This window comes from Rhinolophus ferrumequinum, chromosome 13 (genome assembly GCF_004115265.2).
Source record: "Rhinolophus ferrumequinum isolate MPI-CBG mRhiFer1 chromosome 13, mRhiFer1_v1.p, whole genome shotgun sequence".
Classification (NCBI taxonomy): domain Eukaryota; kingdom Metazoa; phylum Chordata; class Mammalia; order Chiroptera; family Rhinolophidae; genus Rhinolophus; species Rhinolophus ferrumequinum.
The window spans coordinates 17,863,631-17,884,076 of NC_046296.1; the positions used below are offsets into that span (position 1 = coordinate 17,863,631).

The window sequence follows — 20,446 nt, forward strand, 5'->3', positions numbered from 1 at the left end:
CTTTCTACAGATTCTCCCATCCTACCGGAGAGGACAGAAAGAAGCTGTCCTGAGGACTCCCTCCCCTGAAGGGAAGGCGTATCTGTCCGGAGGGATGGACTGGGTGCACTTACAATCTGCACTTGGCTCATGAGGGGCGGATGGCTGAGAGAACCGCGTCAGCTCCCAAGGGGGCCAGGCTCGCTGGGCCCAGCAAGACGGGCCAGGAATCAGCGCTTCTGGCTTTTCCTGCCCATCCTTTACCATTACTATTGTCGCTTTTTAAAAATCCAATAAATACACATTTTAAATGGAATTTAAAACTACTCCTTTGTGAAAGGACACTATAAACTTTCTTTCCATTATTGTGATATACAAGGATAGAGTTTTAAAAACAAGAGAAAATAAAAGCCCCCCAAACAAGGGGGGGAAAAAAGCCAATGTGGAGATATAAATATTAAGATCACGAAAAAAATCACCCGACAGCCGTAGCTTCTTCTTCAAAGTGCTGGGGAAGTGGGGGGAAGGGAGGGGCGGGTCAGTTCTGAGGTTTGGACCATAAATACATATATATGCATATCTATATATGTATATATAGATAAAAAGACTTCTGCACCCCCAACCCGCCCCCAGGTGTGAGGGCAAAAGCACCACAGAGGCAGCTCGGGCCGGGCCCGACGCTGAGGTACGCTGGCACCCTGGCACCTAGATCCAGCGGCTGTAGGGACCAGTGACCTTTGTGTAGGCGTAGGAGGACACGGTGACCGCTGAGTCTGTGGGCATAGCCAGCGCCTGCCGGGTGGGGACAATCCCCTTCTTCTCCTTATGTTGGGGCTCGTTGACCACTGCGCCGCCCCACTTACGCTTCTTCCCATAGAGCTTGGCCTCCTGCTGGCCCAGGCCCAGCCGGGCGGCCTCTTCCTGCCGCGCCCGTGCCCTCTCCGCCAGCTGCTTCATCTTGGCCTCCCAGAGGGCCAGCCCGTGGTTGGGCTGGTTGAGGTTCTTGTGCTGGTAGAAGACCAGCGAGATGCGGGTGGGGTGGCAGCGGTTGGGTTTCTTGAGGGGCGTGGTGGCATGCAGCTCCCGTCGGGCACACTCGATGAGGATGGAGCCGTGAGCGGGCGCCACGGCCACGCCGCCGATGTTCTCGTCCAGGAAGTTGTGTTCACTGTCAGACCACAGCTCTTCTTCCTCCTCGTCCACGGCGCCCTTCTCCTCCTTCACTGCCCCCTTGTTGGCGGGCTCCTCAGCCATCCCTTCCTCCAGGCTGAAGGGATCCCACAGCTTCTCCTCGGACTTCAGGGCCCCAAACAGCTTCTCGCTGGAGCCCAGGGGCATGCTGAAGGACTGCCAGGCTTTGTCCAGCTGGCTGGCCCCCGGGGTTGGAATCCGTCCCTCCTCCCCTTTCAGGGGGCTCCACAACTTGTCTTGGAACCCAGGACCACCTTTCAGGGCAGAGGTAAAATCCCCTGCCCCCACCCCCCACGGCTTCTCAGTCAGGCTGGGCCCAGCCAAGGCCGAGGTGTTGTTTCCAAACTTGCAGGGGCTCCACGGTTTGCCTCGCAGCCGTCCTCCAGGCTGGGGGGCTGACTGCTGCCCGTCACTAGGGAACAGCCCCCACTGGCCATCTGGGAAGTGGGAAGGGGTCAGGCAGCCAGCCCCAAAAGAACCGAGCTTATCGGGGATGATGGCAGGGCTTTCCCCCGGAGGGAACACACCCCAGCTGCTACCCACACTGTTAGTCCTCTTGGGGGACATGCTTGAGCCTCCTGAGTACTGTCCCCATAGGTGATTGGGTCCCCCATTCTGAGATGCCTCGGGCAAAGGCATTTTGCCCATCTTACCAGGGTCTCTGGGTATGGATTCGGCCTGGACCAGTGGGTCTACTGGCTCTTGCTTGATGGACCTGTTGTAGCAGTTGGAGCTCTGTGCAAAGGGAGAGGGGTCCCTGGACACTGGGTGGATCTGGGGGGCCTTGGGGAGCAGATACTCCTTGGGGCCTGGATAAGCAGGCTGCTGGTGGTGAGGAGTGGGGTGGTGGGTATCTGTGGGAACAGCCTGGCCAGGCAGCTCGGCAAACTCAGCACCACCGTAGGCTGGGCTCAGGCTGTTGTGCAGAGCGTGGATGTCTGGCTTCTTCTCGAAACTGCCACCGCTGCCTGTGTGCCCCCAGGTGCCAGGCCCCAGGAACTGAGAGGGGAAGACAGGGTTGCTGGATGGAAAGCCATAGTAGCTGAACGATGGAAGAGCGAACTTGGAGTGGAAGCCATTGACAGAGGTCAGGCTGGGCTGTGCATAGTAGGAGTGGTACGAGTACACGCTGTTCATGCTGTACGGGTCCGAAGGCCGGCAGTTGCCCAGCACCGAGTAGCTCTCCACCACCGCGTTGCTGCCGTACTTGAAGGAGCTGAAGTGGTTCTGTGGTTCCACCTTGAGGGAGGGCTTCAGGCTCTGCTGGGACAACCCGCCCTTCAGAGACAGGCCTGGGGAGAACAGGAGGTAAGACGTAGAAGGAGCAGGGAGAAGCACAACTGGCCAAGGCCCCGGGCAGGACTGGGGACAAAGCCTCCCTCTTCCCCGCAGAGGCTTCCTCTGCAGGACATGCATGATAAGCGAGGCTGGACTCGCTCTGGGCACAGCCTCCCACACCTGCGGAAGCCCTGGGAGAAGTGGCTCACACAGCCCACGGCCCGTGTCAGGCCTCCTCCCCACCCTCGTGAACGCCACTAGTCCTCCGGGAAGCACTCTCTTCGTGCTGGCCAGGGCAGGGCCAAGGGCCAGCAGAAGGGCGAGCTGGCCCACTCTGCCATCCCCACTGCAGCCCACGTGCCTGAAGCCATGGCACCCTCCGCAGACTCTCAGAGAAGTGGGCAAGCTGGAGGGGTAACCCAGCTCCTCTTGGGAAGGTAAGACGACCTCCTTGCCTTTGCTCCCCAGGTGCCTCCTACTAGGTTTGGTGTCCTGGGGCTGCTGCAGCTATTACACTGACGGACAAAATTAAGGTAATGGGATGGTCCAGATGGCTGAGAGGGGCCCCAGGACTTTTCTGCATGGAGTTCTATCTCGAGGCAGGAAGGAGGCAGTGAGGGAGCCGTCCAGGGCCCCCACCCAACAGCACCAACGCCACCCTGGTGGGCGCCCGCGTCCCACACACCTGGGTCAGTGGAGATGCCAGCCAGCTCCAGGGCCTCCTGCTTGATCTTCTCTGGGGTGCTTAGCTTCTCCTTCTGAATCTTCTTCTTCTCGGCTGCCGCCTTCCTAGCTTCCAGCTGCCGCTGGCGGCAGGACTTGGCGGGTTCTGGCAGGCGCCGGACCTCGCGGGGGAAGGCAGTGAGCACCTGGATGGCCCCGCTGCCCACCTTGGCATTCTGGTTCTCTTCACTGCCAAACTCATCCGTGGTGGCCATCTTGTACAGGGGGAGCACGTGCAGCTGCTCGTCCTCGGGAATCTTGCCCACGCAGCGATTGTCTTCCTTGGTCAGGGTACAGACCTGCCCCAGAAGAGAGAGGGAGGGACGGGCATGGGGTTGGGGGAGCCCAGTGCTGGGAGGAGGAGCTGAGCATCCCTCACAGGTGACCCCTTCCCCACACAGCCCCAACACCAGCCATCTGCGTGGTCCCTCTGCTCCCTATTACTTAAGAGTGTCTGACAGCATGTCCATCTTGGTTCATAGAGGAACAGTATCACCACCATTTAGTCTGCCCTGCAGCTTTCAAAGCATATCCATTCACACTGTCTCATGCGATCTTAATAAGGCTGACAGGGGATGAGACGACTGGCCCAGGTCGCAGGGCTGACCAGGGGCTGGGTCAGGGCTGGGAAGCCCCCCAGCCCAGCATTACTGCCACGGCACTAGATCACCCAGCAGAGCCTCAGAACGCCCACCAGTATCCTTTTTGCCCTGAACACTCGGCCTCCTTTGGCTCTTAAAATACTTTTCCTTTATATTAAAAACTGCATGTGCTGGTTGTAGAAAATTTAGGCCAGCAAAAAGGAAATAAAGATTACCTCCATAATGCTACCACTCAGAAATAATCACTGTAAACATTCTGGTCAATGACACACGTACAGACTCACTTTTTGCTAATTAAATAGGATCATGTTCTGCATGCAGTTTTAGAATAACTTCATTTTTTAAAACATAGTATATTTTCTTATGCATTAAATATTTGCCTTCAATATGATTTAAGAGCCGATTCTGCTGTATCAATGCATTAATTTATTTAACTAATATCTCATCACCAATTTTTCCCTGTCATAAACAATACTTTTATCCTTTTGGCTAAATTGTTAAAGATACTTCATTCCTTAGAATAAACACTGTGAAGCAGAACCACATGCTGCTAAATTACCTTCCCAAACGATTATCATCAGTGTTTCACTCATACTGGAAGAATGTGAGTTTTAATTTTCCTATACTTTTGCCAATAATTTTGCCATCAATTTCTTTAGAACTTTTTGCTCATTATTATCAAAATTTATCTCGTTGGTTTGCATGTCTCTGATTACTAACGAAGTTTGATTTTTTTTTTCTTCAAGTTTACTCTCCACTCTTGTATTGACTATTTTCTTATTTTGTGTATTCTTGATACTCTGGCATTTGGGGCCTTACTTCTAGTGGGACTGCCTCTCCCAGGGCTAGCTAATTACTAGAGATAGCAAATGATTCATTCCCCTGTGAGCACACCTTTGATATACAAACTAACCAATCCAGGGCCCACCCCCGCAATCATCCTCTTTATCAACCTCTCACACACCAAGATTCCCACTGCCCTAAATCACTCCAGGGCCAGGTATGGACAAGTAGGGAGCACTCCTATAGCCCAGAGCCCACAGATATTATTCAAACTATCCAATTCTAAGCTTACTCAGTTTACCTACCCTGCCTCACCCATTCCTTCCCATGAAATCCCCCAATAAAGGCTCTGGGCCAGGCTCTCCTCTCATTCCTGCTTCCTAACGGACCCTGGGACTTCCCCACGTGGCTTGCTGCATCGCCTATTTCTAGAGCTCTGTGAATATAAACTTCTTCCTTCATTTCTGAGTCTGGACAATCATTTCTGAGTCTTCCTGTCTTATCCTACCTGATTAAAAAAAAAAAAAAATCCCGGGTATATTTTAACACAACTCTCTAACGTGAGTTTTATGCCTTTTGCCCATTTTTATACTAGATTATTCATTTGTTATCATTTATATAATCTTTGTATCATGCCCTTTGTCACTTATTACAAATAAAGTTTTCCAGTTTGTATTGGCTTTTCAATTTTGATTATGGTGTTTTATTACTGAATGTTTTTATGGAGTCAACTGTATTCATACTTTCATCTATAGTTTTGCCTTGGGTGTCAGGCACTACACCAAGTGTATTTCTTCCCAGAGTTTGTGTGACTTACTCTGCTCTGACCAGACCCCTGTATACTTTCTGGGTCCTACCATTCTCTAAAACTCAGTGTCATTAAAACAACAGAGAGAAGTAAAAGGCAAAAGATGAGAGACAACAGAAGCTGTGTCTCTCTCCCTGCCATACAGAGATACCTCAAAAACATCAATAGATATGGCCAAAAAAATAACAGTAATAAGGACACAAATAGGATAGTCACAAAGATGATATTAACATGAGCAAAAAAAAAAAAAAAACAACAGGAAAAGATATTCAACCTCTCTAGTAATAAAAGAAACAAATTAAAATGAGGTCGTCCGTTTGCCACTCAGGCAGGTAAAGACTAAAAAGGTTGACAAGACACTGTGTTGCCAAGTAAGCCAGAAAATAAGCATGCTAAGCCTGAAATTGTCCTCAGCCTGGAACCTCAAGGAGAGTACACACCAGTGCACAGGTGTGTGAGCGTGGCCCCTGCCTGTGGTTTACAGAGGGCCAAGTCTGAAAGCACTAACTGTTCTACAAGAGGGGAATGGCCAAATAAACCATACATACAGCCTTAGAACATGAAGTAAACCTACAGCCGCGGACACAGAAAGCTGCCCACCATGTATCCTTGAGTTAAGAACAGCAGGTCATGGAACAGCACGTACACAAATGTGATCTCATTTGTGTGAAGCTTACATACCTGTACGTGCACACACACGCATCCACTCAGGTGTCTACACGGACGGTCATCAGAACGCTAACACTGGTTATCTCGCTGAGATTTCAGGCAATTTTTACTTTATTTATACTTTCTTATATTATTTTAAACATTTTTACAAAGAATACTTATTTACTTAGTAAAAAAATACTATTCATTTTGGAAAAAAATTACTTTTTTTCTCTCCAAACTCTAGAAGCTCTGGGATCCAAATAACCTCCCTGTGCTCCTATCTCCCGGTGCCCCATTCTCCTTCTCTGCCTCTCTCCTAATCCCGGAGGGCTGCCCTTTCTCTCTATTTCAGCTAGCAACCCTCACAACACAGTGTAGGCAGGAGCCTGCCCCGTCTTGCTTCTCAGCCTTGGACATGGAGAAAGAAGACAAAGTGGAGAAATGAAATCCTAGGGTTGGGCCAGCAGTCTCCGTGGGGACACAAGCTACACCAGACTCTGGGAGCCCCTTTTTAGATGAATTGTGCCAGTGTCCCTGCCTCTTCCACAGCCCCCCGGGAGCCCTGGCTGCCCAGGACCCAGGTAGAAAGCAGAGGAGAGAGCTGGCCTCACGCCTTCGAGGGTGTCCCCACCCAAGCACGAACCTCCTGTCTTCTCCATCTACACTCTCTCCGGGTGACCACATCCAGCCTCATGGCTCTAACAACGAACTACATGCTCTCCAGTCCCCAGTCCATTTTTCCAGAACCTCCCTCTCCCTTCCCTTTCCACATCGCCACCTGGCCATTTAGCAGGCATCTCAAAACAGAAGTCTTGATTTTTAACCCCCACCTGGTCCTCCCCCTTTATCCTACATCTCAGTAAATAACACCAACACTTGCCCAGTTACTCAAGCAAACAACTTTAGAGTGGTTCTCAAGTCTTCCCTCTTTCTCATCCTACATCCCGTCCATCAGCAAATACTCTCAGCTGTACTTTCAAACTCATTCAAAATCTGTCCAATTACCCCCCAGCCCCCACCCTCATTCCTGCCCAAGCCCTGTTGGCTCTGGCCTGGACAACTGTCCCAGCCTCCTACCTGGCCTCCTTCCTCTGATTCTCTCCCACCCTCCCTTACCCCCACCTCACGTACTTTATTCTCCATCTGCAGGAGCAAGGAGCATGTCTAACTTTATAAATGAGACCTTACCATTCCCAGCTGAAGAACCCTCCCAGGATTTGCCATCACACTTACAACACAACCCACAGCCCTGCCCGGCCTCCTGGGCTCCCTGCAACCTGGTCCCTGCCCGTCCCTCTAACTCCCATTCCCAAGCCTCTGCCTGTGCTGGTCCTTCTGCCTGGCGCACTCCATCCCCGGACGAGCAGTCCCTTATCTCACTTCATTCACGTCTCAGCTCAGGTGCGCTCCTCGGAGAGGCCTCTCTGACCACTAGATTAAATATTTCATCTGAAATATCCCCTATCACTTCATCCCTTACCCTCCTTCGTCTTTTCCTCCCAGCCTTCCCTGTGTATCCCACAGTATATGACACACTTGGGCAGACCTTTGTCCATTTTATCCCTCAGCATCTAGAGCCATACCTGGGCACAGTAAACATTTTCTCAATGAATGAATCGAGAGATTGTTTGGGTTTCAATCCAAGTGTTCACAGAGACCTGGAGCTATGCTTTAGATAACTGGGGGCTCCAGGTGTCCAAGAGGCTGCAACATCTACCTAACCACAGAAACAAGTCCAGGCCTGTGCACACATCTGGCGAGTTTTCTCAGAGAGGCGGGCAGGAGTAGGCAGGATGGAGGACAGTCCCTGATGCTGAGATCTGTCTCTTAGTCCCTCCCTATTCGAGCCCGCCTGACTGCACAGACCCATTGGCCCCCTCCCAGGATGGTCCCGTGGGTGGGGCTGTGACAGGACACAGGCGTCCTTACCACTGTGCAGCCGTTGTAGAGGTTATGCTGGTCCTTGTGGGCGTGGGCACAGAAGTCCATGCAGGCCGTGACCCCCGAGAAGGGCCGCCCTTCCTTCAGCCCCAGGCGGCAATCGATCGCTATTTCCTCATTGGTCACCTGTGTGGATGGCAAGGAGAGTTGCTCATGTGGCTCCTGAGGTGAGTGGCCCTGATTCTGCACCTGGGGAGGCCAGGTCTTGGAGGAGGGAAGTTAAGGATTACAGGTGCCTTGCCTTTGGGCCAGAGGAGGGAGGTTTTCTGGCTGAGGCGTCTGTAGGAACCAGTTCCTCCTGGGTTATCTCAGGCCCCCCTAGCCTCATCTGGGAGAGGCAAGGCTGGCAAGGGACAGGCACTCAAGCCTCGGCAGTAGAAACCAGACCAGAGGCGGTGGCCGGGAATGCAGACCAGGGATGGAGGAGAGGTGGTCTGGGACTCAGTCAGCGGCGTGGTGTGAAAAATGGATCTTATCAAAGAACTGTATCACTGCTCCATCTCTGGCTGGGCTTAAGGAGATAGAGGAGCCCACTCCCCGATTCCATACTTCAGGGAGCCTGGAGAGGGATGGGGATGACATGTGGGTAGAGAATGGCCCAGGAGCCAGTACCTGGTTCTGGTAGGCCTGGGGGGCCAGCCGCTTGTACAGGGGCGCAACTTCGGTAGCCAGGTCTTGGAAACTCTTTCGGAGCACTTCTTCCTGTGGAGAGAGGAGCAGTCACATATCCAGAGCAGCCTGCCTGGCAAAATGAACACTGGAAATCAGCCACCACTCCAGAAGCTACCTACCGCCATTCCAGAACGACCTGCCATTGGGAAGGTAGAAAGTAAGGTACCACCAGGTAGTTTTCACTGTGTTCCCTCTGTGAGGGGTATGGTGCCGTGTCTGTCTGAAAACTGGAGACACTGAAGCTCACCAGGAAAAGCCCCTGCCTGAAGGCCCGGTCATCCCGACTGCCAAGCGACTGCCCTTCTAGGCTCTCCCAGTGCCGCTCAGCACACATAAAAACGGTTCCTGCTTTCGAGTCCTCCACACCCTGGCTTAGAGGTGCGGTATGGTAGCATGTAAAAGCATGAGCAATCAATGAGGCTCCTTCTTCCCATGTTACAAACAGGTAAATAAAGGCCGAGATGGGTGATCAAGGCTATGCTAGGAATTCCATTGCCAGCCAGGCCCACAGCCTGTCCTGAGCCAGGTACCCAGATTTCAAAGCTTTGTTCTCTACACACACCATCTCACGTGTTAGTCGCAAGCCACGTGTGGCTATTGAAATATAAATTAATTTTAATTAAAATGAAATACAATTCAAATCCAGTCCCTCTACTGCACTAGCCACGTTTCAAATGCCCAGTAGCTCCATGTGGCTCCTGCCCTGGACAGCAGACAACATTGCCATCATCACAGAAAGTTCCAATGGACAGCGCTGCCCTAGACGAAGCAGCAGCCCCCCAACTACACTTGGTGGAAAGTTTCAGGTGTCCACAGCCGAACTCTGGTCCTCTGAGGGTAGCGAGTAGGACTATGGAAGCTCCTAGCAGGCCTTGAAGAGTTTTTGGAAAAGGCATGAAGAGCTTTCAGAAAGAAAGCAGGAGAAAGCGGGGAGAGAAAAAGAACCAACTTCACAGAATTAGAAATGGAAGAACGAGACCAACGGCTCAGCTGTCCATCGAATGGGACTGGCAGAGTTGCCAGCCACCCCTGACGGCACCTCTCAGGCTGCCATCCATATGCTGCCACTAGCACAGTGGGCCCAAAGCCAGCCCAGTATGGAGGTGAGCTCGTGAACTCTGGGAAAACAGGCCTAGGCTGAAACCCTGACTTCGCCATTACTGCCACAGGGCCCTGGGCAAGTCACGTGCCTCACCTAGAAAGTGAGGGGTAATGGTGCCGAGATCATCAGGGTGTCATGAAATTAACTGAGAGGTGCTGGGCAGAGCACCCAGCACTTAGTACGGATACAGGGAACGGCAGCTGATGGAACGGGAAATACCAGTGAGAAATTAAATCAACGCATTTTCATTCCTAGTTTCTGCATTCACCTCTTTGGGGCTCCTGCACTCATTGAAGCAAATGCATTTGCTGCTTCTGGGGAGGGCGGATGCTGTCGTAAATAAAAGTCTATGATCTCACTTATTTGCGGATTCTAAAGAAAAGAATAAGTGAATGAACTAACCAGAAACAGTGTTGGAGACAAAGAGGAAAAACTGAGGGTTGCTAGATGGGCGGGGGCGGGGGGGCGGGTGAAGGGATTGAAGGGCAGTCGGTGACCACAGGATGGCCACGGGGTTTTGAAGATTAATCTGGGGAACGTAATTTAGCGGTTACCAGAGGGTAAAGGGGTTGGGGGTGGGAGTTGAGGGTAAGGGGGATCAAATATACGGTGATGGAAGGAGAACTGACTCTGGGTGGTGAACACACAATGTAATTTACAGATGATGTGATATAGAATTGCACACCTGAAATCTATGTAATTTTAATAACAATTGTCACCCCAATAAATTAAAAAAAAAAAAAAAAAAGTCTAGCGTCAAATCAAACCATTAGACTAGTTCACGCAACAGTCTAAAGCCAGGCTTTGCGGATAAAAAAACGTTCTAAATTTGAATGTGCTTCCTTTGACTTATGAATAGCAAAGTTTGGAAATCTGAACTAGAAGTTTCTATGTGGTATAGAACAAATGTGCCCCAGGGCAGTCCCTGCCCCAGGGAAAAGGGGGAATCTCTTCTGGTTCAAGGAGCTTTGGGAGGTAGGGGCTGGCATTGAGATGTTGCCTAGATTCCAGCAGAGGGACCCAGAAGCCCACCCTCATAGGAGCTTAGGCAGGAGAGAGGCATAGAGGCTGGAGGGGAAGTGACAGAGAGCCCAGCTAGGCCTGAGCCTTCTTTGCATTTGGAACCTCTCAAGATGGCCTTCACCACGCAGACAGCGGAGGGACGGTGGCAGAGGGGGAGGTGAGCTAACCTGATGCTTCTGGTACCTACAGCCTGAGAGGAGCCGACAGTGAAAACCAGAGGCCCCTGTCCTGTTGTCAATGGGTTGAGAAGGAGGCCAGCCCTCTGGTGAGTAGAGTGCAGAGGAAGCCTCAGGCCTGCAGGCCATGCCACGTGACTGCCAGCTCAGTGCCTGAGGACCAGGCCAGGCTCCCAGGGAGGAGACAACTGGACAACTGCACAGAGAGGTCTGCTCAGCAGCCAGACAGAATGAGGGACGCCTCGGGAAGCCCAGCACTGGCCCAGAGAATGATCCAGGACCACAGGCCTCTTCCTGCTACACCTCCCAGAAAGATGTCTTGGGAAGAATGGAGGACAGAAATTACCCTTTAAAAGGGTCAAATTCTGATAAGAAATTCGAATATTTACCTTAAAGAGACTGTTTTAAACTGGAAGAGTCTGACGCACCTGTAATTGGTAAGCCTAATTTTTCACTCATTGCACCTCTTCACACATTATTTCACAGCAAGATAAGCACAGAAAACAACTTCCGTTTTCTGTACATCTGAGTCATGTTAACCTCACCTCCCCGCTGGACAACGAAAGAAAGCAGGTGGGACAGGGCGAGTTGGGAGGGTATGGCGGCTCCGTGAGAGCTCCTCACCTCTTTGGGGTTGTCCCCGGCAAGGCGGAACTTTCGAGGCGTCTTGCTCCGAGCATATTTGCAGCCGTTGAAGTACATGCTCCAGGAACAACCAAAGGAGAAGGAGGCACCGCAGGTGTTGGGGTCTTTGCCTTGGCAAGCGCAGGTCCGGCTGCAACACACATCACGTGTCAGGCACACACTACACTTTTTTGTTCTGGAATCTTCCCTCCTCCCTCAGGGGGAAGTCCTGCTGAGGCCTGGCATCCACTGGCTTCCCAGTGATAAGGACCACATCCTTCCCCACCCTCAACGCCTCTCCTAAGTTTCCTTGAGTAGAGAGCCAGCTCTGAGCACCCCGTTCTGTTCCCACTCCTGGGCCTGGAGGTCTGAGTCTGTTGTTTGGGAAGTGCACGTGGGTTGTTCAAGTGGGAAGAATCTCGTCAAAAAAAAACCAGGAAGTTTTATATTTTGCCTTAACTCTAATATCTTGACCAGCTCCAACATAGACCACACAGACAAGGGAATGAAGTGAACCACGGGGTCTGAACACACCTGCTTCCTGAAGGCCCAGGAGCTGACAAGCCTGGAAACCAATAAACACTGCCATAACAGTTCAACTCTTACTAAAATCCAGACACGACGCAAATGCTCCTCAACTGGGGAACGGACAGACAGTGGTACGTCCGGGCAGTGGAATACTACTGCCCGGCAGTGAAGAGGGCCGGGCTACCGTCGCACATCCGCAGAAGACGTTCGGAAACACTGTGCTCAGGGGAAGAAGCAGACTCAAAAGCCTATACACGGTGTGGGTCTGTTTATATGACATTCTTGCAAAGGGACGGGAAACGGGATTGGTGGTTGCTGGGGTGGGGGAAGGGCCTGCCTATTAAGGGACACGAGGGAAAACTTTTGGATGATGGAACTGGTCTGTATCTGGATTACGGTGGTAGTGGTACATGATTGTGAACATTTGTCAAAACTCTTCTAACTGTATACCTCAAAGGAGGAATTTTACTCTAAGTAAAAACAGCTTGACTTTTAAAAATGGAGGAAAACCCTGTGAGGGTAGTTTTTTTGCCTTATGTTAGTGGGGCACTCACACACTTTCACACTTACTAGCGTCAGTAGAGCCTCAGAGTCGATCAGGGCACAAGAGCAACCCTGAGCCAAGTTCACAGACGCTCCCCAGCCAGGACCAGAACCCGGGTCGGGATCCGTGGGTAAGCATTTTTTCTACCCCAGATCTAACTGTAGGACAAACAGGGCCCTGGGTCTGGGGGCGAGTGATTTCCCAGAGTCCCCTGCATCTGCTGCCCGGGGCCCTGGCTACATACTCATCGTTGAGGCCACATCTCCGGCTGGTGGGGTTCCCGTACTTCCGGAGGGTATCAGTGAGCTCCTGGTAGAGTGTGTCTCCCAGGCTGCGGGGGATGCCCTCCCAGGCCAGGATAAGGATGACGATCACGGCATTCTGGCAGTGGTGGCCCGCCCGCTGCCGCACGAGGCACAGCAGCTTCTCCTCCAGCGTGTGCCTGCGGATCACCTGCAGGGGTGCGGGGCGGGACAGGTGCCGTTAGCCACGGGACCAGCAAACACACTCCTCTGCACAGGGTGCCACACCCCTCACCTCTGCCGACCAGCCCTGAGCATGCAGGTCTTTAGGGCAGTGTCCTGGGGTGTCACACCTGGGTGACAGCTACCACATAGGTTACGAGACCATTGTAATTAGGGAATGAAAAACACAAAAGCTATTTTTTTAAAGAAGAAAATAAGAAATGACTGTTACACAATCTAAGTTATTGGTGATTTATGTAGACTTAAGAGTGAAAATACAGAGATAAAATTCTAAGCCAAAATATATTCAGAGACTTTCATGTTGTCCTAAAACATTTGGGGAGAAAATACTGCCTATCTGTATGTTTTCAGTTAGAAAGCAAAGACCTTGGTGCTGCGAAAAACAGTTTTTGGCAGTTCCTCAAAAAGCTAACCATCCAATTACCACATGACTGGGCAATTCCATTCCTGGATATACACTTAAGGGAACTGAGAGCTGGGATTCAGATACCTGTACTGCCATGTTCAGACCAGCGTTATTTACTCATCTCTAGGTCACGAGTTCCTGCTTGGAGCCATGGCGAAAATGGTGGCCTCCACTCCCCCCATGGAAGCATCAATTATATCATTATTTTTAAATTGTTTTTTGGGATCTGTGACACCTGAACACACACACGCATGTTAGAACTCCCGGTAAGATTGCCTGGCTTCCCACACACTGAGCTCGGCACCTCAGGACAGCAGCACAGACCTGCAGGTACTGGTAAGACAGTGCTCTGTGTAACTAGGATCGCTGAGGCACTATCGTCCACCTCGGCTCAGTGTCCAGGGCAGCTCACTGTCTTATTGCACGCATGGGACATGTGTTCGGAGCATGCAGGGAGACACCTGACCTGTCAAGCTGTGACTGAGCCACATCCTTTTGGTTTCCCAAGTGGCAAACACACACACGTCACTAGGCACAAGCAGAAGCTCGCTGTGGCTGCACTTTCACCAGCCTATGGGTACACCTCAAGAAAATAATAAAGAGGCACTCCCTACCCACACTCTATGAAGGAACCCAGGACGGTATGCACAGAGTGCCAGCATCAAAGGCAACGAGACGCACGAATACAGCAGCACCCGAGCCTGGCAACACACATGGGTCACAAGCCATCACAGAATCACAAACATCTCACCTAGATCCTGGGCAGGAATTCCTACAACACTGCACTGAGAGCAACTCAGCACCCAACAGAACCACAAATCTATCCTCCTGTAATTCCCACCCTTGGTACTTAGTTCCACTCCCCGGGGGTCCCCAGTAAGTCTCCTGCCCCCGATGGGCCTTCACATACCTGCCTTCTGACCTGTTACGTTTACAGACTGGCCCACGCAACATCTCTACAGTTTTTCTACCAAAAGCCCGTTTTTCATTTTCTAGCATGCCCCCGTTTATTCTGAGCCTTCAGAATGCTACGTGGGTCACTCTTTTACTCCCCTGCTTGGTGACTTTCACACTTTGTCTAGGCCACCTTAAAAATCAGCGATTACCAGTGGCTCTCTGGGTCATCCCACTGCTTTCTTAACATACATTTGCTGAGCACCCATGATACGTCTCAACTTGGTTCCCAAGACCCTGGCCAGTCAGCTCTAGAACTTGTCAGGCACACTGCTTTTAGCTGAAGGTTCTGGTTAGGGGTTCAGGCTACAAACAGGGACACGAACCTGGTTGGAAAAGAAAGCCCAGGCTCTAGACATGGGACCAGGTAGGACGGGGAGAGCCACAAAAGGCACGTTCCACTTGCTGTGGCCCCATACCACTGTCCTGGGCTCTTGACACCACTCACTCTGCTACCAAGAGTAATCTTTCCTTCCTGTTGTTTGCTAGTGACTTCCTCAGGGGGGCAGGGAAGGGAATACCTGCCTCTTTCCAACTTCTAAGGAGGGGGTACTCTTTAGATGAGCCCTACCAACCAAAACACATAGGGTGTTTGGTGGCTGTGTAGACAAAAAAACAAGAGAAGTCCATCCCACTATTGGAGATGGTTAGAAAACACACCACACACACACACACACACACACACACAACTGCCATTTTCTTGACACTGTAAGAGCTCTATAATCTACCACCATTTGTTCTTCTCGTAAAAAAACCCAATTTCTTTCTTCTGACCTTTTATCTTCACTCATCAGATACAGGAATTTCCCTACCTCTGGGAACGCTGTCACTATGCATTCCCTGCCATCTGGACTTCTCTTTCAAAGCTAGTGTCACCCACCAGGGCTTGGGGATGTCACCCATGAGCTGCTCCACCCTTTGGACAAAACCTCAAGTTCACAGTGCTCCCTGTGCTCCGTTCTGGGCTCTGTCCAGACCCCAGAGGACACACTGAGGACCAGTTCCTCCCGCTCCATCATTCTACTCTCCTCTCACAGCCCCAGGAACTGTCCTCACACTTTACCTGGGTGCCTCTCTCCTTCCTGCCCAGGTCACCAGCCCTCGGTAGGGACACACATGTCCTGGCCAGGTGTTACCGCTTGATCATGGGTATCGAAGGGCTGGCAATGTATATTCTCTTCTTCAGTGCCATCCACTGAAAATAGCCAGCTGTTTTCTTTCCTTCAAGTGCTATTTCTGAACCTGGAACAGTCCCTAGCTCTACCTGTGCCCTAAGGATCTTTAGTTTCCTGCCCAAGACTTTGGAATTCCTGCACTGCATGAATTAGCTGAAGAAAGGGGCAGATGTCACTTCCGTGATGGGTCCTCTGAGGGGGTAACACCCCACCCTCCCAACAGCCCTAGACAGACATAGCCTCTCACTGAAATGACCATCTCCCATGAGGGTGGGGACAACATGCTTCTTCATACCTGTGAATGCTCTACGTAGTTCCAGATTCTTTTGTTGTATATAATTCTGCAATAGTGCCTGAAAATTGCTACAAACAGACATGGGGTAGTTCAAGTTCGGACACCTTTTATGTTCATTAAGTACAAAGGTGCAAAGGCATGGAGTAGATACAAGATAGGAACAGGCATGTGCCCAGATGGACACAGGCTGACAAAGGGCATTTACTATCGTCCCTCATGCCAAGTGAGCCACGTGAGAGTTCACTCAGCCTTCCTGCCTTTGCGCATATGACTCTCACCAGGAATGCTGCTACCCTCGCCTCAGCCCGCTTAATATGGCCCTGCAAGCACAGCCCCACGCACGGCCACCTCCTCCGGGAAACCTAGCCTGATGTTCCTGTCCCTGAACCAAGTCTCCAGTACCAGGTTGGCCTCTCAAAGTTAAACCTCGATTATTCACGTCGCTGTGATTTCATGTGTCTCGGCATCATAAGCAGCTGGAACATAGGGACAGAGCCTTCGCTTTTCCCCGCATATCTCCCTACCAAGCACCCAGCATAGTGCTGGGCTCAAAGCCCCTGATGACCTCGCTGCTGCCCCTGAGCACTCTTTCTGTGGTGGTTCTAGAACTCTCTTTGCGGACTGGAAGCACCTCTGTGGTCAGAAAACTGTTTGGGTGAAACTGGTGTCTGAGTGACTGACATCTTCCTACTGAGACACTCGGGGAACCTTACAGGAAACAGCGGCTCAGAGGCAAGGTGGGGGCCAGGCTGTCCCTGACCCGCCTAGCTTCGCCCCTTCCAGACAGGAGACAGAAACGCCGGAAGCTCCAGGTACACAGAGGGGCAGAGGAGTCAAAGAGTTGGCACAGTGGGGCCCGTCTTGGGTAAGACACCATCTCCAGCTCCCCCTTTAATTCTCCAAAAAGCTCTGAACCACGGGACGGTATGAGCTGAGAATAACGACTAGAGCAGTTCGGAGGTCAACCCAGGATGCCAGGTGCCGGCATTTAAATAAAAGGAGGACAAAGAGCTGGGGGAAAATGACTGTAACCAAGCACCAGATGCCAGCTCCAAGATTCCCTGGGCAGTAAACATGTCTGCTTCCTCCACACCCCAACCCTGGAGAGTGAGGCCCAGCTTTGGCCATGGGGTCAAGACACTCACCCACTTTGCAATGGGACAGCCACGTGAGCTCTTCCCCTCCTTCCCGGTGTAGATGACCTTCTCGATCCGGATGGCTTTCCCCTTCTCTCCATACCTGGAGAGGGAGACAGAAGCATCACTAGCACAGCAGAGCCCAAAGGAGAGCAACGTACAGCAAGAAGGCAAGCCCCAGTGGGTTTCTAGTTACTGTGGGGGCAACAGAGAAGAAAGAGAAAGATGTGAATGTTTATTCTGCGCTTAGAGCCTCTGGGGACACAGTGGCCACTTCCAGGTTCCCAGGGCCTCTGGTCCATCTGGTCCAGCTCTGTCCCAGGGCAGAGGGGGAAGTCCAACAGAATGTTCCTGATTATTGCCTCTGAGCCTCCAGAAAGGTACTCAAACCAAAGGCCAAATGCAGTCATTTGTATCCAGCGCTGTTGGCCGAGTCACCCCCCGAGTTAGCTATTTATAAATTCAATACACAAAAGAAAATAAATGGGGAAACCCTTATTATTCTCTTTCAACAATCCCCAGCTGACACTTGAACATGATGAGGGCAGCTGAGGCTGGGGGGAGTGACCCTACAAAGCACAGACTGGCTCCGAGATTCCCCCGGACAGTAAACACATCTGGCTCCCGCACAGACTCCTGCCTTGGCCCCCACACATGTGCACACACTCCGGGATTCTGAGACCATCTAATTAACCACAGCACATTCAGAGGTGACGCAACTATGGGCCCCAGAGCTGAACTGATCTGCCCAAGGCCACACAACTACCTGAGGGCCACGATGCTTAAAGTACAGCCTTGGAGGTCAGACAGACTGGGCTCGAGCGCCAGCCCAGCCACTTTCTTGCTAGAAGGACTGTGGTCCAACGACTGCACTTCTCTAAGCCTCAGCTTCCTCATCTGTAAAATGGAGATAAAAATAATTCCTACCTCCTAGGCTTTGAAAAAGATCAAATGAGGTAATCCACAGGGAGTGCATTATTTAAAGTGCTTTGAAGTTCCTGGCATGAGGGAAGAGCCCAATAAATATTAATTAGTCTTAATAATGTAAACAGCCATCTTACTGAATTGTCCTATTTTTTATAGCTTTTTGGTTTCAAGTACAATATTACATCATCTGCAAATAGTGGTCATTTGCCACCTCCCCTTTTCCACTCTTTATGTCTTTATTTCAGTCTCGCATCTCTCTGTACTGGCCAGTGCTTCTGAGGTGCGAGCAAGCATCTTTGCTTATTTCCTGAATTTACCAGTTGTGAATAGTTGGGAACCAGAAATGTTCCCAACTATTCACAACTAAGCACAAAGTTAGCTGACTTTGGGATGGGGACAGAGACTTCCTCATTTTGAAGGGTTCCACTAAGGGTTTCCTGTTCTAAGGATTTTTAATCAAGAATCGATTACTTTTATCAAGTATACTTTTTTAGCATCTAAGGAGATAGACGATTGCATGGTTTTTCTCCTGTGGTCGATTAACATGGCATGCTATTTAAACAGACTGGCTAAATCAAACTGTCCTTAGATTTCTGCAATGAACCCAATTACCACATATTATTTTAACATAACTATTTAATAGAAGGTAATATTATCATAGCTATTGTGATTATACATATTGTTTACATACACTATATAGTTACCCATATGTTCTATCTCATCCACTCCACTTCTAGAAATATCTGCCTCAGAAATAACTGTACAAGATTTAGGAATTAGATTTATTTTGCATCACCAACAGAAAAATCAGAAACAAGTGTCCAGTATAGGGCTGGCTAAATAAAATATAATACATATAACAAATTTCCACACAGTCAATGGCAAACCACGTAGCCATCAAAAAGGAGTTGACAGAATTACACGTACTGACATGGAAGAATTTAAGGGTGAAAGCAGCTGCAAACAGTGGGCATAGTATGATTGATTCCATTCAAAATTTCTTTATATCCATATGTATATGTCTGTAAACGCTTCAATTTTTTGAAAAAAATTGAAAGGTAAGCATCATTTCATTAAAAGTTTCTTCTGGGAAGGATAATTGCTAGAAAGTTGTCTTCACTCTAAACTTTTTTTAAAAGGTCTCTTACAGACATGTTTTATTTTTGTGATTGGAAAAGACAGAAAATATTTTTTAAAATGCTGATCTCAGGGTTCTCTGAGTTCTCTAGTTCACTCAGGTCTCAGTGAAGAGTTGAAAAGTGTTTCTGATCATTACCACGTGAAAATTTTAAGGCTCTGTTAGTCCCTTATAGAGCGTGCTTGAAGACGGGACTCGGGGGAGTTTATATAGCGTGCTCTGGCTCAAGAAAAAGACCAGATAGTGCCGCTTTTGTTTGGGTCCTGGAAAGCTTTCAATTCAACAAGCATTTATCAGGAAGCGGCCCCTGAGTGCAGAGCCGGGGCACTCGGTGCTGGGGTCGCTGTGGGAAGAACAGCCCGAGGTGACCACACTGCTCTCACCAAAATGGACAGGATATCATGTTCCCCACAGGAGGGTGAGCTGAGGACACTGACGCGGGCTTTCTGACCAGGACCTTCTGCACCATCCCACCCTTGAGAAAAATGCTGCCTGCAGTCAATTTCATATTTGAGAGCAAATAAAAGGGCTAAGCACTGAATGACCAGCTAGACTTTTTTTTTTTTTTTAAACCAGAACTGTCTCAATGCTTAAAGACAACCAGCCAACTCTGGATTTAGTTCTTTTTTCTCGCACATGTCACTTCCTGGTCTACTATTAAGAGGCCCTTTTAGAATTTAAATGAATTCTTAGACCCTAAACTACGACTGCAAGGACAGGCTGAAACCTTATTCTCGAGGGGTAACCTGATCATCTTACCCACTAGTTCTTACAGGTGGGGCCAGGGCCACCTGGGAACTCGGGAGGAACGCAGACTCCAAGGTCCCACCCCAGACCTGCTGGGTCAGAAACTTGGGGGGTGGCACCCTGTGATGTGTATTCTCACAAGCCCTTAAGGAGACTGCAGCACGCCCAAGTTTCAGAACCACTGATCTAAAGTGCTGTTTTTTTCGGGGTTACCTCTATCACACAGCAATGAGACCAGCTCCCCCAAACTCTGAGGATTTGCTAGCACAGTGTTGGTTCTTCATTTCTAGAATAAACATTTAATGAACCCCTAGGCTGCAGAGAAGCCCCTTCCAATAGAGGCCACGTGGCACTGTGTAGCACACCATTCTCAGATACGGATTTGAATAACTGACTCCAATTACCTATGGAAACGAGGAGTGGGTACCCAGGAAGTGTGGAATGCAGAAATACATTGAAATAATATTTTAGAATTTGCTTTGACTCCCCCCACTTCTCCAAATCTTTACAGGGAAGTGAAAGCACCAACAGAAGCACACTTCCCCTCCCTGCCTCAGC

At 50.3% G+C, this 20,446-nt stretch overlaps 1 protein-coding gene across 1 annotated transcript in view; it reads right to left on the reverse strand.

Moving 5' to 3' along the window:
* Positions 1 to 295: 295 nt before the first annotated feature.
* Positions 296 to 20,446, reverse strand: part of TET3 (tet methylcytosine dioxygenase 3) — a 100,143-nt gene continuing 79,992 nt past the window's right edge. Inside the window, 7 exon segments of the mRNA XM_033124410.1 lie at positions 296 to 2,462; positions 3,134 to 3,470; positions 7,945 to 8,082; positions 8,569 to 8,658; positions 11,554 to 11,704; positions 12,870 to 13,078; positions 17,086 to 17,179. Of these exon segments, the coding sequence (XP_032980301.1) occupies positions 685 to 2,462; positions 3,134 to 3,470; positions 7,945 to 8,082; positions 8,569 to 8,658; positions 11,554 to 11,704; positions 12,870 to 13,078; positions 17,086 to 17,179 (2,797 nt within the window). The 3' untranslated portion in view covers positions 296 to 684.